General features: G+C 43.0%; 1 protein-coding gene across 1 annotated transcript in view; it reads right to left on the bottom strand.

Moving 5' to 3' along the window:
• Positions 1-18,778, bottom strand: part of utrn (utrophin) — a 664,298-nt gene that overhangs the window by 134,889 nt on the left and 510,631 nt on the right. The window contains exons 60-62 of the mRNA XM_067989572.1: positions 18,408-18,486; positions 15,644-15,707; positions 887-948 (exon numbers count right to left, since the gene is read on the bottom strand). Coding sequence (XP_067845673.1) covers positions 887-948; positions 15,644-15,707; positions 18,408-18,486 — 205 coding nt within the window. The remainder of the gene's footprint in view (positions 1-886; positions 949-15,643; positions 15,708-18,407; positions 18,487-18,778) is intronic.

The following is an 18,778-nucleotide window of genomic DNA, read 5'->3' as shown; positions in this document are numbered from 1 at the left end:
TAGAGGGAGCCACACACACATTATAATTTTATATAGCTTCTCTATTACTGCATATAGAGATGATGGTAGTATAGCAATAGTGTGGACAGATGTTTTTAAATGTTACTGTTAAGAAATGGGGACATTTTCAAACTTCTTATGTAAACTATGTCATAGTATGGCTTTCTGAGCATGTTATTTTGGGACTAACTTTCAATTTTTAAATGCTTTGTACTCGAGTCAAGTGTTGACATTTTTGTCATGCAGAACAGCAAGTATTAGCTCTCACTTGACATGTTTAGCTTATTGAAGTGACAAATTGGCTCTTATGGATGTGCAAAGGGAGACATCTATTTTAAGTATGTTTATTCCTGAACGGAGCTCAGGTTCTAAATACTGTACAATTAGGGGTAAATCTATCCAACCTGCACTCAAAGGGAGCACAGGTCAGAGATACGGCTACAACAACACAGCCCGATTCTCCAACCTACACTCACTGCAAGCACGGAAACTTACATATAAAGTCTGAAATCTACCAAAACCTTTTCAAGTTATTGAGGTGACAAGTTAACTTATACAGTCACTAGCAAAGTAGGGGATTAAAAATATGCAGATCATTATGAACCGGCATTTCAAAATATTAGCAGCATTGATTTTGCTGCTATTTATAGCCAGAATTCACTAACAATCGTTTTCAGTTATGTCACCGATGTAGTCCATAACTCCTGCTTATATATTACTTCAAATATTGGATTTGGACATCTGTTTTATGTCAATGTACATATTTTAAATAGATTTAAATTCGTAGTTGCAAACAAACCAGAATTTCTTTTTGTTATTCTTTGTGTCGCAATAATCTAATAATGACACAGTACTGCACATAAAGACCTGCTGCCAGTCTACTTACCCAATGAGTGAAAAAGTTCTGTCATCTTTGGATGGTCCCAACAGGTACTCTGAGTCTGGTGGCTGGAGGGAGAATGCACGCAAATTAACTCGAAATCCAGAAGTAGACCACACAATGCTTTTTAAACTCTTTTTAACCCTAAATGTATTTATCATAGAATCATAGAGATTTATGGCACAGAAGGAGGCCATTCGGCGCATTGTGTCTGTGCCGGCCAAAAAAGAGCTATCCAGCCGAATCCCACTTTAAAGCACTTGGTCCGTAGCCTTGTAGGTTATAGCACTTCAAGTGCACATCTAATTACTACCAGTGCCACGTGCTAGTGAGTATAGGAACAGGAGAATAGACCAAATGAATGTGTGGCTGCAGAGATGGTGTGGGAGGGAGGGATTTAGATTCCTGGGACATTGGGACCGGTTCTGGGGAAGGTGGGGCATGTACAATCGGGACGGGTTATACACGAGCAGGACCGGGTCCAATGTCCTCGCGGGGGTGTTTGCTAGTGCTGTTGGGGAAGGTTTAAACTAGAATGGGAGATGGGAACCTTTAGCAGGGAGACAGAGGAGGGGGAAACAAGGATAGAAACAAAAGACAGAAAGGAAAGAAGCAATATTGAAAGGCAGAGAAAACAAGGGCGAGAAACAAATAGGGCCAAAGTGCAAAATAAAACTAAGATGACTAGCAATCTTAAAAAGACAAGTCTAAAGGCATTGTGTCTTAATGCGCGGAGCATTCGCAATAAGCTCGATGAATTAACAGCGAAGATAGATATTAACGGTTATGATATAGTTGCGATTATGGAGACATGGTTGCAGGGTGACCAAGGATGGGAACTGAACATCCAGGGGTATTCAATATTTAGGAAGGACAGGCAAAAAGGGAAAGGAGGTGGGGTAGCGTTGTTAGTAAAGGAGGAAATCAATGCAATAGTGAGGAAGGATATTGGCTCGGAAAATCACGATGTGGAATCTGTATGGGTGGAGCTAAGAAACACCAAGGGGCAGAAAACGTTAGTAGGGATTGTCTATAGGCCTCCAAACAGTAGTGGAGATGTAGGGGGGACATTAAACATGAAAATAGAGACGCATGCAAGAAGGGTACAACTATAATCATGGGTGACTTTAATATACATATAGATTGATCAAACCAAATTAGCAATAATACTGTGGGGGAGGAATTCCTGGAGTGTGTACGAGATAGTTTTCTAGACCAATACGTTGAGGAACCAACTAGAGAACAGGCGATCCTAGACTGGGTATTGTGCAATGAGAAAGGATTAATTAACAATCTTGTTGTGTGGGGTCCCTTAGGGAAGAGTGACCATAACATGATAGAATTCCTCATTAAGATGGAGAGTGAAGTAGTTGAATCCGAAACTAGGGTCCTGAATCTAAATAAAGGAAATTATGAAAGTATGAGGTGCGAGTTGGCTATGATAGATTAGGGAACTTTACTAAAAGGGATGACGGTGGATAGGCAATGGTTAATATTTAAAGAACGTGCGCAGGAATTAAAACAATTATTCATTCCTGTCTGGCGAAAAAATAAAACAGGAAAGGTGGCTCAACCATGGCTTACAAAAGAAATTAGGGACAGTATTAGATCCAAAGAGGAGACATATAAAATTGCCAGAAAAAGCAACAAGCCTGAGGATTGGGAGTTCAGAATTCAGCAAAGGAGGACAAAGAGATTGATGAAGAGGGGAAAAATAGAGTATGGGAGTAAACTAGCAGGGAACATAAAAACTGACTGTAAAAGCTTCTATAAATATGTCAAGAGAAAAAGATTAGTGAAGACAAAGTAGGTCCCTTACAGTCAGAAATGGGGGAAATTATAATGGGGAACAAAGAAATGGCAGAACAATTAAACACATACTTTGGTTCTGTCTTCACAAAGGAGGACACAAATAACCTCCCAGAAATGTTAGGGAACCAAGGGTCTAGTGAGAGGGAGGAAATGAAGGAAACCAGTATTAGTAAAAAAAAATAGTGCTGGGGAAATTAATGGGGCTAAAGGCTGACAAATCCCCAGGGCCTGATAATCTACATCCCAGAGTACTAAAGCAAGTGGTCCTGGAAATAGTGGATGCATTGGTGATCATCTTCCAAAATTCTATAGACTTTGGAACACTTCCTACAGATTGGAAGGTGGCAAATGTAACTCCACTATTTAAAAAAGGAGGGAGAGAAAAAACAGGGAATTACAGACCAGTTAGCCTAACATCAGTAGTGGGAAAAATGCTAGAGTCTATTACAAAAGAGGTGATAACAGAACACTTCGAGGGCATTAACAGGATTGGACAAAGTCAGCATAGGTTTATGAAAGGGAAATCATGCTTAACAAATCTACTGGAGTTTTTTGAGGATGTAACTAGTAGAATAGATAGGGGAGAACCAGTGGATGTGGTGTATTTGGATTTTCAGAAGGCTTTTGATAAGGTCCCACACAAGAGGTTAGTGTGCAAAATTGAAGCACATGGGATTGGGGGGAATATACTGGCATGGATTGAGAATTGATTGACAGACAGGAAACAGAGAGTAGGAATAAACGGGTCTTTTTCCGGGTGGCAGGCAGTGACTAGTGGGGTACCGCAGGGATCAGTGCTTGGGCCCCAGCTATTCACAATATATATCAATGATTTGGATGAGGGAACTAAATGTAACATTTACAAGTTTGCAGATGACACAAAGCAGGGGTGGAATATGAGCTGTGAGGAGGATGCAAAGAGGCTCCAATGTGATTTGGACAAGTTGGGTGAGTGGGCAAGAACATGGTAGATGCAGTATAACGTGGATAAATGTGAGGTTATCCACTTTGGTTGTAAAAACAGAAAGGCAGATTATTATCTGAATGGTGATAGATTGGGAAAAGGGGAGGCGCATCGAGACCTGGGTGTCCTTGTACACCAGTCGCTGAAAGTGAGCATTCAGGTGCAGCAAGCAGTTAGGAAGGCAAATGGTATGTTGGCCTTCATTGCAAGAGGATTTGAGTACAGGAGCAGGGATGTCTTACTGCAGTTATACAGGGCTTTGGTGAGACCACATCTGGAGTATTGTGTGCAGTTTTGGTCTCCTTATCTGAGGAAGGATGTCCTTACCATGGAGGGAGTGCAACGAAGGTTTACCAGACTGATTCCTGGGATGGCAGGACTGACGTATGAGGAGAGATTGGGTCGACTCGGCCTATATTCACTAGAGTTTAGAAGAATGAGAGGTGATCTCATCGAAACATATAAAATTCTAACAGGACTACACAGACTAGATGCAGGGAGGATGTTCCCGATGGCTGGGGAGTCCAGAACCAGGGGATACGTCTCAGGATACGGGGTATGCCATTTAGAACCGAGGTGAGGAGAAATTTCTTCACTCAGAGGGTGGTGAACCTGTGGAATTCTCTACCACAGAAGGCAGTGGAGGCCAAGTCATTTGATGTATTCAAGAAGGAGATAGATATATTTCTTAATGCTAAAGGGATCAAAGGATATGGGGAAAAAATGGGAACAGGGTACTGAGTTAGATGATCAGCCATGATCATTTTGAATGGCGGAGCAGGCCCGAAGGGCCGAATGGCCTACTCTTGCTCCTAGTTTCTATGCTTCTATATTACCCTTTCAATACAATGAGGGTTTCTGCCTCTACCACCTCTCAGGCAGTGAGTTTCCAGACCTTTACCACTCTGGGTGAAATAATTTCTCTGCAACTCCCCTCTAATCCTTCTACCAATCACTTTAAAACTATGACCCCTGGTTATTGACCTCTCTGCTAAGGGAAATAGGTCCTTCCTATCCACTCTATCTAGGCCCCTCATAATTTTATACATCTCAATTAAATCTCCCCTCAGTCTCCTCTGTTCCAAATAAAACAACCCCAGCCTATCCAATCTTCCCACATAGCTAAAATTCTTCAGTCCTGGCAACATAGAATCATAGAAAGGTTACAGAACGGAAGGAGGCCATTCGGCCCATTGAGGCCACACCGGCTCCATGCAAGAGCAATAAAGCTAGTCCCACTCCCCCGCCCTATCCCCACACCCCTGCAAAACTTTTCCTTTCAAGTACTTATCCAACTCCCTTTTGAAGGCCACGATTGAATCTGCCTCCACCACCCCCTCAGGCAGTGCATTCCAGATCCTAACCACTCGCTGTGTAAAAAAGATTTTCCTCATGTCACCTTTGATTCTTTTGCCAATCACCTTAAATCTATGTCCTCTGGTTCTTGATCCTTCCGCCAATGGGAACAGTTTCTCTCTATCTACTCTGTTTAGACTCTTTATGATTTTGAATACCTCTATCAAATCCCCTTGCAACCGTCTCTGTCCCATGGAGAACACCACCACTTCTCCAGTCTATCCACATAACTAAAGTCCCTCATCCCTGGAATCATTCCAGTAAATCTCTTCTTGCATCCTCTCTAAGGCCTTTACATCTTTCCTAAAGTGCGGTGCTCAGAACTGGACACAATACTCTAGTTGTGGCCGAACCAGTGGTTTATAAAGTGTTTCATCATGACTTCCATACTTTTGTACTCTATGCCTCTATTTATAAAGCCCAGGATCCCGTATGCTTTTTGAACCACTTTCTCAACCTGCCCTGCCACCTTCAATGATTTGGGCACAAATACCCCCAGATCTCTCTGTTCCTGTATCCCTTTTAGAGTTGTGCCCTCTAGTTTATATTGCCTCTCCTCATTCTTCCTACTGAAATATATCAGTTCGCATTTTTCTGTGTTAAATTTCACCTGCCACGGGTCCAACCATGCCACCAGACTGTCTATATCCTCTTGAAGTCTATCACTATCCTCCTCATTGTTTACTACCCTTTCACGTTTGTGTCATCTGCAAGTTTTGAAATTGTGCCGTGTACTCACAAGTCATTAATATATATCAAGTAAAGCAGTGGTCCCAGCACTGACCCTTGAGGACCTCAACTGTACACCTTCTTCCAGTCCGAAAAACAACCGTTCACCACGACTCTTTGTTTCCTGTCCCTTAGCCAATTCTATATCCGTGTTGCTACCGCCCCCTTTGTTCCATGGGCCACAATCTTGATGATAAGCTGACCGTGTGGCATTTTATCAAACGCCTTTTGAAAGTTCATATACACCACATCAACAGCATTGCCCTCATCTACCCTCTCTGTTACCTCATCAAAAAACTCTATCAGGTTAGTTAAACACAATTTGCCTTTAACAAATCTGTGCTGGCTTTCCCTAATCAATCCACCCTCGTCCAAGTGACTGTTAATTCTGTCCCAGATTATCGTTTCTAAAAGTTTCCCCATCACCGAGGTTAAACTGACTGGCCGGTAGTTGCTGGCTTTATCCTTACACCCTTTTTTGAACAAGGGTGTAACATTGGCAATTCTCCAGTCCTCTTGCACCACCCCCGTATCTATGGATGTTTGGAAGATTATGGCCAGTACCTCTGCAATCTCCACCCTTACTTCCCTCAGTAACCTTGGATGCATCCCATCCGGACCGGGTGACTTATCTACTTTAAGTACAGCTAGCCTTTCAAGTACCTCTTCTTTATCAATTTTTTGCCCATCCAGTATCTCAACTATATCTTCCTTTACCGAGACTCTGGCAGCATCTTCTTTCTTGGTAAAGACAGATGCAAAGTACTCATTTAGTACTTCGGCCACCCCCTCTGCCTCCATGAGTAGATCTCCTTTATGGTCCCTAATCGACCCCACCCCTCCTCTTACTATCCTTTTACTGTTTACATGCCTGTAGAAGACTTTTGGATTCCCTTTTATGTTGGCCGCCAGTCTATTCTCATACTCTCTCTTTGCCCCTCTTATTTGCTTTTTCACTTCCCCTCTGAACTTTCTAAATTCTGCCTGGTTCTCACTTGCCTTGGTTCTCCTCAACCTGACGTCTGATGTACGCCCCTTTTTTCCGTTTCATCTTACTTTCTATCTCTCTTGTCATCCAGGGAGCTCTGGCTTTAGTTGCCCTACCTTTCTGCCTTGTGGGAATGTGCCTAGACTGTACCCAAACCATCTCCTCCTTAAAGGCCGCCCACTGTTCAATTACAATTTTGCCTGCCAATCTTTGATTCCAATTTACCCGGGCCAGATCTGTTCTCATCCCATTGAAATTGACCCTCCTCCAATTGAGTATTTTTACTTTAGAGTGGGTCCTAGTCCTTTTCCATAGCTATTCTAAACCTTATGATACTATGATCACTGCTCCCTACATGCTATCCCACTGACACTTGCTCCACTTGGCCCACCTCATTCCCTAGAACCAAGCCCAGCAATGCTTCCTTCCTCGTTGGGCCGGAAACGTACTGGTTAAGAAAGTTATCCTCAACACATTTCAAATATTCCTCCCCCTCTGTACCCCTTATATTATAATTGTTATCCCAGTCTATATTAGGATAGTTGAAGTCCCCAGTTATCATTACTTTCTCTTTTGTCATATAGCTTTTGCACCTCTTTGTAATTTCCCTGCAAATTTGCTCCTCTATATCCTTCCCACTAGTTGGTGGCCTATAGAATACACCCAGTAGTGTAATGACACCTCTTTTATTTCTTAACTCTAACCAAATAGATTCTGTCCTTGACCCCTCCAGGACATCCTCTCCCTCCAGCAATATTCTCCTTAATCAATACTGCCACCGCTCCTCCCCCGCTTTCTTTCCTTCCCTATCTTTGCTGAACACCTTGTATCCAGGAATATTTAGTATCCAATCCTGCCCTTTTTTGAGCCAGGTCTCCATTAACGCCACAACATCGTATTCCCATTTGGTTATTTGCGCCTGCAGCTCACCAACCTTGTTTACCACCCTTCATGCGTTTACACACATGCACTGCAAACCAGTCTTAGACTTTCTTGTACTCGCTCTTAGTCTGATCCCACATAATACTGTACTATTGCTTGCTCTAGTGCTACCTTTCTCCCCCGATCCTTTGTGCCTACAGATCTTTGTGTTCTGATTTAGGATTTATCCATCAACGAGGTAACAGCCCTAAAAACAGTCCTTTTCAAACATCCAGGCCCATGATATTCAAACAGGATAAAATAGTAAATAAGAAACAAAGACAAACAGGACCGGGATGTCCAGGCTTCAAGGGTGAAAATGCCAGGGCTGCATGTGGACCAAAGGCTCAGTTTGGACACACCTGTTGTAGCAGGTTAAGGAAACAAAACAAAATATCTGACAAAGAAATGCTACCACAGCCCTCTGACCATTGGGGAAACAAACAAAGCAAAGAAATACAGCAAGGTTAAAACACATGTTACTAACAGTGCACAGAAAAATATTCACAGTACGTAGCTGCATAGACTGCAACCTACCCAGCAAGCTCCAGCTGCATGTCTGCTTTAAAAAAAAATCAGAATTGACAAAATGTCAGAACACGCTTCCAGATCTTCACTGCAAAACTGCTTCAAGCTACTCATACATGCTGACTTAGGGCCTAGTACATCTCCACATCATGACTTTTTTATGCAGAAGCTTTCTGTTCCATTACTCTTCGCAACCACAAGACCTTCTTAACCGACTCTTGCTTATTTTATAGCAAACAGTCCAACAAAAAGAAAATCCTTTAAAACACTTTCATTAACTCAAACGCTGACATAACAAAAACCTGAAGGCTGGTACAACGAGACTTGGCAGGTCAGAAACTACACACTTCAAGGGGAGACACTTCCCCTAATCGCAGGAATGTCTCACCTTTCTGAGACATTCCTGTCTGCGCATGCACACATGCCTGGAGGAAGCAGCAATGCAAGCTATTTAGAATAGACAAGCAGGTTTTTAACCATCATGACAACTTTCTAATTTACTGTTGAACAGTGCTGATAAACAGTAGTATCACCATTCTTATTTTGTAGACACATCTCCAATCTTCAGGGCGAATAAGCGTTTTGGCATGTTCACAACTTGGAGATTTTAAGTACTCTGGTCCACAGTTCACTAATCCCCTAAAATCACTGGTTTCTTCTTCAGCCTTATGCATGCTAGAACCATGCATGCTTTGCAAAAACCATTTACATTTATGTTTTTTAAGTTCCATAATAATCCTATACAATATGAGAATCATTAAGAAACCTTTTCACATAAACTGTAGCAATAGATGATATTTTTACTCCAACTTTCAGCTTCACATCAAAACATTGCTGTTAGATATTGCCAAGATATTTTTATACTGGAGAAAGCTGGAGCAGATGAGGGGGAGAAGAGATCAATTTAATGCACCTCGTTAACAAACACCAACCGTAAGGGCAGGTACAGATAGGACAAATTCACACCAGGAAACGGGAAGTAGAAAAGCAGTTAGTGACATATTTAGCAACTCAGAAAGGCAAAAGAAGCAAAGGTTAAATAGTGTTCAGCACAGGAATTTGACGGGGTTAAAGGGTATATACTTCAATGCGAGGAGTATTACAAACAAAGCAGATGAACTAAGGGCACAGATAGACACACCGCAGCATGATATCATTGCTATAACGGAAACCTGGCTTAAAGAGGGGGATAATTGGCAGCTCAATATCCCTGGATTAGAGTTTTCAGGCAGGATAGAGTGGGTGATAAGAAAGGAGGGGGGGGGTAGCATTATTGGTTAAAGAATCAATTACAGTTGTGAGAAGGGATGATATGCTAAATGGATCATCAATCAAGGCCAAATGGGTTGAGCTAAGAAATAAAAAAGGGGCAGTCACACTACTAGGAGTGTACTGTAGACCCATGAATAGCGAAAGGGAGATAGAAGAACAAATATGTAGGCAAATTTCTGAGTGCAAAAATAAGAGGGCAATAATAGTAGGGGACTTCAACTACCCTAACATCAACTGGGATTCAAACAGTGTGAGGGGCAGAGAGGGTGCAAAATTCTTGATCGGTGTCCAGGAGAACTTTTTTAGCCAGTACGTGACAAGCCCAACAGGAGGGGATGCAATTCTAGATTTAGTTCTGGGAAATGAAGATGGGCAAGTGGGTGAAGTGACAGTGGGTGACCATATTGGGGATAGTGACCACAATTCAGTTAGTTTTAGCATTATTATGGAAAAGGACAGAGTTAACTCAGGAGTAAACATTTTAAATTGGGGGAAGGCAAATTTTACAGAACTAAGAGGTGATTTGGCAGAAGTGGACCAGACATAACTACTTGAGGAGAAATCAGTGGCAAGCCAGTGGGAGGCACTAAAAAGTGAAATTCTACGGGTACAATGCAGAAATGTCCCCTCAAAGAAAAAGAGTGGCACTGCCAAATTGAGAGCCCCCAGGTTGTCTAGAAGTATATGGAGCAAGATAAAGCAGAAAAAGAAAGCTTATGACTGTCACAGAAAACTAAATACTGCAGAAAGCCTAGAGGAGTATAGAAAGTACAGGGATGATGTAAAAAAGGAAAAAAGGAAAGCAAAGAGAGGGCATGAAAAAATATTAGCTAGTAAGATTAAAGAAAACCCAAAGATATTTTATCAGTACATTAAGAACAAGAGGATAAGCTAAGGAAAAGGTGGGACCTATCAGGGATGATAAGGGTAACTTGTGTGTCACCAGTGGCTGGAGTCATACCTAGCACAAAGGAAGATGGTAGTGGTTGTTGGAGGCCAATCATCTCAGCCCCAGGGCATTGCTGCAGGAGTTCCTCAGGGCAGTGTCCGAGGCCCAACCATCTTGAACTGCTTCATCAATGACCTTCCCTCCATCATAAGGTCAGAAATGGGGATGTTCACTGATGATTGCACAGTGTTCAGTTCCATTCGCAGCCCCTCAGATAATGAAGCAGTCCGAGCCCGCATGCAGCAAGACCTGGACAACATCCAGGCTTGGGCTCATAAGTGGCAAGTAACATTCGTGCCAGACAATGATCATCTCCAACAAGAGAGTGTCTAACCACCTCCCCTTGACAGTCAACGGCATTACCATCGCCGAATCCCCCACCATCAACATCCTGGGGGTCACCATTGACCAGAAACTTAACTGGACCAGCCATATAAATACTGTGGCTACAAGAGCAGGTCAGAGGCTGGGTATTCTGCGGCGAGTGACTCACCTCCTGACTCCCCAAAGCCTTTCCACCATCTACAAGGCACAAGTCAGGAGTGTGATGGAATACTCTCCACTTGCAGCACCAACAACACTCAAGAAGCTCGACACCATCCAGGTCAAAGCAGCCCGCTTGATTGGCACGCCATCCACCACCCTAAACATTCACTCCCTTCACCACCGGCGCACTGTGGCTGCAGTGTGTACCATCCACAGGATGCACTGCAGCAACTCGCCAAGGCTTCTTCGACAGCACCTCCCAAACCCGCGACCTCTACCACCTAGAAGGACAAGAGCAGCAGGCACATGGGAACAACACCACCTGCACGTTCCCCTCCAAGTCACACACCAACCCGACTTGGAAATATATCGCCGTTCCTTCATCGTCGCTGGGTCAAAATCCTGGAACTCCCTTCCTAACAGCACTGTGGGAGAACCTTCACCAGACTGACTGCAGCGGTTCAAGAAGGTGGCTCACCACCACCTTCTCAAGGGCAATTAGGGATGGGCAATAAATGCCGGCCTTGCCAGTGACCCCCACATCCCATGAACGAATTTTAAAAAAGAGGATGTGGGTAGAGTTTTAAATGAATATTTTGTCTCCGTACTCACAAAGGAAAGGGATGATCCGGACGTCGTAGTTAAAGAGGAGAGGTGTGAAATATTGGATAAGGTAAACATAATGAAAGAGGAAGTACTAGAGGGACTGGAATCCTTGAAAGTTGATAAGTCACTAGGGCTGGATGGATTGTTTCCTAGGCTATTGAAGGAAGCCAGGGAGGAAATAGCGGATGTTCTGAGGATCATTTTCCAATCCTTACTAGATACAGGGGAGGTATCGGAGGACTGGAAGACTGCAAACGTAGTACAATTGTTTAAAAAGGGTACGAGGGAAAGGCCGAACAATTATGGGCCGGTCAGTCTTACCTCGGTGGTGGGCAAACAAGTAGAATCAATACTGAGAGATAGGATAAACTGTCACTTGGAAAGGCATGGTTTAATCAGGGATAGTCAGCATGGATTTGTTCAGGGAAGGTCATGCCTTACAAATCTGATTGAATTCTTTGAGGAAGTGACAAGGAGGATTGATGAGGGTGGTGCAGTGGACGTTGTCAACATGGATTTTAGTAAGGCATTTGACAAGGACCCACATGGCAGACTGGTCAGAAAGGTAAAAGCCCATGGGATACAGAGAAATGTGGCGAATTGGATCCAAAATTGGCTCAGTAACAGGAAACAAAGGGTAAAAGTCGATGGATGTCTTTGCGAATGGAAATCCGTTTCCAGTGGTGTGCCACAGGGCTCAGTGTTGGGTCCCTTGCTGTTTGTGGTATATATTAATGATTTGGACTTGAATGTAGGGGGCATGATGGGCAAATTTGCAGATGACACAAAACTTGGCCGTGTAGTTGATAGTGAAGAGGATAGCTGTAGACTCCAAGAAGATATCAATGGGTTGGTGGAGTGGGCGGAAAAGTGGCAAATGGAGTTCAACCCGGAGAAGTGTGAGTTCAATCCAGAGAAGCACTTAGGGAGGGCAAACAGTAAAAGGCAATACACAGTCAATGGGAATATATTGAGAGGGGTAGAGGAAGTGAGAGACCTTGGAGTGCATGTGCACAGGTCCCTGAAGATGGCAGATAGATGGAAAAGCAAGTTGCAATGAGGACACAAAGTGTCTGCAAAGGGATATTGACAGGTGAATGGGCAAAAATTTGGCAGATGGAATATAATGTGGGAAAACCTCAAGTCATCCACTTTGGGAGGAAATATAAAAAAGCAAAATATTATTTGAATGGGGAAATACTACAAAATGCTGCGGTACAGAGGGATCTGGATGTCCTCGTACATGAAACGCAAAAAGTCAACATACAGGTGCAGCATGTAATCCGGAAGGCAAACGGAATATTGGCCTTTATTTCTAAGGGGATGGAGTATGAAAGCAGGGAAGTCATGCTACAACTGTATAGGGTGCTGGTGAGACCACACCCGGAGTACTGCGTACAGTTCTGGATTAATTAAGGAAGGACATGCTTGCATTGGAGGCAGTTCAGAGAAGGTTCACTAGATTGATTCCGGGTATGGAAGGGTTGTCTTATGAGGAAAGATTGAACAGGTTGGGTCTATACTCATTGGAGTTTAGAAGAATGAGAGGAGATCTTATTGAAACATACAAGATTCTGAGGGGACTCGATAGGGTAGATGCTGAGAGGATGTTACCCCTCATGGGGGAATCTAAAACAAGGGGGCATAGTCTCAGAATAAGGGGTCGCCCGTTTAAGATGGAAATGAGGAGAATTTCTTCTCCCAGAGGGTCGTGAATCTTTGGAATTCTTTACCCCAAAAAGCCGTGGAGGCTGAGTCATTGAATACATTCAAGGCTGAGTTAGACAAATTTTTGATCAGCAAGGGAGTCAAAGGATATGGGGAAAAGGCAGGAAAGTGGAGTTGAGGTAAAAGTCAGATCAGCCATGATCTCATTGAATGGCGGAGCAGGCTCGAGGGGCCGAATGGCCTACTCCTGCTCCTATCTCTTATGGCAGTACAGGTAGATAAGGTTGTGAAGAAGGCAAACGGAATGCTCTCTGTTATTAGCCGAGGTATAGAATATAAAAGCAGGGATGTAATGATGGAACTGTATAAAACGCTGGTAAGGCCACAGCTGGAGTATTGTGCGCAGTTCTGGTCACCACATTACAGGAAGGACGTAATTGCTCTGTGGAAAGTGCAGAGAAGATTTACAAGAATGTTGCCAGGCCTTGAAAATTGCAGGTACGAGGAGAGATTGGATAGGCTGTGGCTGTTTTCCTTGGAGCAGAGAAGGCTGAGGGGAGACTTGATCGAGGTGTACAAAATTATGAGGGGCCCAGATAGAGTAGACAGGAAGTACCTGTTTCCCCTACTGGAGAATTCAAGAACTAGAGGACATAGATTTAAGTTGATTGGCGGAAGGATGAGAGGGGATATGAGGAAAGCTTTTTTTACCCAGAGGGTGGTGGGTGTATGGAATTCGCTGCCCGAATTGGTGGTAGAGGCCGGGACCTTCAATTCTTTTAAAAAGTACCTGGACCTGCACCTAAAGTGCTGTAAGCTGCAGGGCTACGGACCGGGTGCTGGAAGGTGGGATTAGAATGGGCACCTGGTTGTTCTTTGAGCCGGCGCGGACATGATGGGCCGAATGGCCCCCTTCTGTGCTGTATCTTTTCTATGGTTCTATGGTAACTCGTCATATCAGCTACATCCATTCATTTCTTCCTGGAGTTTTAAACTTTAGTAACTGTTACTCCAAACAAAATTTTGCAGCAATTATTATGTTTGCATTCACAAGTACATTAATAGTTTAAAATGAACAAAATCTATGGTGGTGGGTTCCCTGACTTATTTTGAATGTTTTTGAAGCAAAATTTTATTTAACATACTCCAAAATGACAATGCTCCATCTTGAGTGCAAACACGACTATAATATAACTGTCAGTAATGAGAGTCATTTTTTTCTTGTAAAAGGACTATTAGATATATTGAAAAAAAACACAGCAGTAAACACTTTCAAAATTACAAAAGGTTTTGAGAGAGTTAATAGGGAAATATTGTTCCCACTAAATGGTGATTCGATACTAAGGGGGACACAGACCGAGGATTATTAATGCAAGAATGAAGGAGGAAGATGATGAGGTTATTTTCAATTTCACCATGCGGGGGGTCCTGCACTGTCAGTTGCCCGGCATCAAAGGGAGGGAGGGGTCCGCGCTGCCTGTTGCCTGGCAGCAATGCGGGGCGGGGCTCCACGCTGTCTGTTGCCCGGCACAACACGGGGATGGGTCCGTGCTGTCTGTTAAACGGCAGCAACATGGTGGGAGGAGCTGACTGGCCCAAAGAGGCCTCAGTACGTTTTACAACTTTGCCTCTTTTTAAGATCCTTGTGGGTCAGGAGGAGCAGGCATACACTCCCAGGCCTCACAAAGAAGCCTTCGGCCTCCCTAGCCCCGATCTCTCAGTCCCACCTCCCCACAGCAGCCCGGAACTTTCCTTCCTCTACTGACTGCCGGGGACTGTTTCCATGGGTCCTCGGCTGTGGCCTCCTGCCGTTAATTTGTGCTCCCGCCTGCCACTGAGGCAGTCTATCTGGCCAGCTGTCGGGCAAGAGTCTGCAGTGATTTATTTAAATGAGGCCACCTCCACGTCCCCGGCTTTGCCGTTGTTCTTTGCCTGCTATTGGGAACCCCACACCCTGCCTGCCTCCGTGTTAATATCGGGGCCTATATATAATGCAGTCTTTGGCACTCTCAAGCTTCTCCATGACTGAGCAAGGTCTAAGCAATATACGCTATATTGAAGGTTGTTTTATTTCATGTAACAACAGATTTTAAAAATCTATTCACGATGATGTTAGAACTGCAACCCAGAACCTAAGTAAGTAGTTCATCTCTAAAAAGAAAACTCGGGCTGCATTTATAGTTATGAAAAAGTGCACTTTTTGTCTGAAGTTGCTCCTCCTACTCCCAGGCTAGCACCCCCACAGTTTGCTCACACCTCCTCTTCAGAAAGCAGGTCTGTCCAGCTCAGGCGCCCAATAAATGCCCCTTCTTTGTTGACCCACAAATCCCTGCTTTGAAGGGATCCCGTCCTTCAATGGGACAGTAAATGTGGTGCTCGAGAAGAGCTGTTTTAATTTCCTGGTGTTTTAAAACTTAATTCCAGGAGGAAGCAAAATTATTCTGATTTCACATTAATAAATAACTTAGCTTTAAGAAAACTTACTTGATGTAATATGGCACTTTATTGTTGTGTGACACAGCTCTCTGCCAAGGCAACTGAACGGAGGCTACAGAAATAAAAGTAAAGGATTAGAATTAAAGTATGGCAAACAGTTGCATAGGGCAACAAGACTGTTATTGGGGTGCACCTCTTACCAGCTTTACTTCCTTTTACTTACAGCATATAAAAAAAAAATCAAAAAGCATTCATCTTTGTGTTTTGGTGAAATTTATTGAAAATCCAGCCATTCAAATAACAGCTCTTCACTTTTGAACTGTAGAGTGCAAGTCTTTTATTTAGAAGAAGAACATAAGAACAGAAGAAATAGGAGCAGGAGTAGGCCATCCGGCCCCTCAAGCCTGCCCCGCCATTCAACAAGATCATGGCTGATCTTCTACCTCAACGCCATTTTCCTGCACCATCCCCATATCCCTTGATGCCTTTAATATCTAGAAATCTATCGATCTCTGATTTGAATGTACTCAATGACTGAACCTCCACAGCCCTCTGGGATAGAGAATTCCAAAGATTCACCACCCTCTGAGTGAAGAAATTTCTCTTCATCTCAGTCCTAAATGGCTTACCCCTTATTCTGAGACTGTGACCCCTGGTTCCAGACTCCCCAGCCAGGGAAAACATCCTCCTTGCATCTACCCTGTTGCGCCCTGTAAGAATTTTGTATGTTTCAATGAGATCACCTCTCATTCTTCTAAACTCTAGAGAATACAGGCCTAGTCTACTCACTCAATTTCTCCTCATACGACAATCCCGCCATCCCAGGAATCAGTCTGGTGAACCTTCGTTGCACTACCTCTATGGCAAGTATATCCTCTCTTAGGTAAGGAGACCAAAATTGTACACAATACTCCAGGGTGGGGTCTCACCAAGGCCCTATATAATTGTAGTAAGACATCTTTACTCCTGTACTCAAATCTTCTTGTAATAAAGGCCAACATACCATTTGCCTTCCTAATTGCTTGCTGCACCTGCATGTTAGCTTTCAGTGACTCATGTACAAGGACACCCAGGTCCCTTTGAACATCAACATTTCCCAATCTCTCACCATTTAAAAAATACTCTGCATTTCTGTTGTTCCTACCAAAATGGATAACTTCACATTTTTCCACATTATATTCCATCTGCCAAGCTCTTGCCCAATCACTTAACCTGCCTATTTCCCCTTGAAGCCTCTTTGCATCCTCCTCCAACTCACTTTCCCACCTAGTTTCGTGTCATCAGCAAACTTGGAAATATTACATTTGGTCCCCTCATCCAAATCATTGATATATATTGTGAATAGCTGGGGCCTAAGCACCGATCCCTGCGGTGCCCCACTAGTCACAATCTGCCAACCTGAAAAAGACCCGTTTATTCCTACTTTTTTCTGTCTGTTAACCAATTCTCAATCCATGCCAGTATGTTACCCCCAATTCCATGAGCTCTATATTCACCAACCTCCTGTGTGGGACGTTATCAAAAGCCTTCTGAAAATCCAAATACACCACATCCACTGGTTCCCCCTTATCTATTCCACTAGTTACATCTTCAAAGAACTCCAATGGGTTTATCAAACATGATTTCCCTTTCATAAATCCATGTTGACTCTGCCAAATCCTATTATTATTTTCTAAGTGTCCTGTTATCACATCCTTTTTAATAGATTCTAGCATTTTCCCTACTACTGATGTCAGGCTAACAGGTCTGTAGTTCCGTGTTTTCTCTCTCCCTCCTTTTTTAAATAGTGGGGTTACATTTGCCACCCTCCAATCTGCAGGAACCATTCCAGAATCTACAGAATTTTGGAAGATGACAACCAATGCATCCACTATCTCTATAGCCACCTCTTTCAAAACCCTGGGATGTTGATCATCAGGTCCTTGGGATTTATCGACTTTCAGTCCCATTAACTTCCCTAGTCCTTTTTTTTTTACTAATACTAATTTCTTTCAGTTCCTCATTGTCGCCAGACCCTTGGTTCTCGTGTCTTCTTCCGTGAAGACAGACACAAAAGCTTTTACAGTCCGTTTTTATGTTTCTCGCTAGTTTATTCTCATATTCTATTTTCTCTTTCTTTATCCGTCCTCCTTTGCTGAATTCTAAAATGCTCCCAATCCTCAGGTTTACTGCTTTTTCTGGCAACTTTATATGCCTCTTCCAGAGGCAGTAGTAGAGGCGGGTACAATTTTGTCTTTTAAAAAGCATTTGGACAGTTACATGGGTAAGATGGGCATAGAGGGATATGGGCCAAGTGCAGGCAATTGGGACTAGCTTAGTGGTATAAACTGGGCGACATGGACATGTTGGGCCGAAGAGCCTGTTTCCATGTTGTAACTTCTATGATTCTTTGATTTAATACTATCTTTAATTTCTCTTCTTAGCCACGGTTGGACCACTTTTCCTGTTGGGTTTTTATGCCTTAAAGGAATATATATTTGTTGCAAATTATGTATTAATTCTTTAAATGCTGACCATTGCCTGTCTACCATCATAACTTTTAATGTAGTTCCCCAATCAACCACAGCCAAATTGCGCCTCATACCTTCTAGTTTCCTTTGTTTAGATTTAAGATTCTAGTTTAGGATTGAACTACATCACTTTCAAACTTAATGAAGAATTCTATCTTATTATGATCACTCTTCCCTAAGGGCTCCTTTACAACAAGACATTGGCTAAAATAATTCTTCCTTCGAATACTCTCTACCTGCAACATTAATACATTTAAAATGCAACACAATGAAGGTACTAGATTTCTGTAAGTCTGACTTACTGGAGAGGAAATGTTGTGATGAAGGACCAAAATCCCGGTATGCTTCTTGCAACTGCTTGATCCGATCCTCAACAGCAACCTACAATGATAAAAGGAGCCAACGTTTATGAATTGAACCCTCTAGAACTACAGTGGCAAAGGAAAAAATATCACTTAGATTTTCTCAGTGGTGAAAGTATTGATAATGTAGATTTTCCCTTTAAACTAGGGCTCTGATTGAGGATATTCAATGTTGGCATGTAATTTATGATCCACATCAGTCTTTACATGGGACTCGATAAAATCTTTCTACTTGGTAATATAAACCTAAATGCACCACTGGTAAGGTAGATGCTTACCTTGAGTGGAGATACTGCTTTTCTCAAAATGAA

This window comes from Heptranchias perlo, chromosome 8 (genome assembly GCF_035084215.1).
Source record: "Heptranchias perlo isolate sHepPer1 chromosome 8, sHepPer1.hap1, whole genome shotgun sequence".
NCBI lineage: Eukaryota > Metazoa > Chordata > Chondrichthyes > Hexanchiformes > Hexanchidae > Heptranchias > Heptranchias perlo.
Note: the sequence above shows the minus strand (reverse complement) of the source record. Positions and strands in the feature narration are given on the sequence as shown.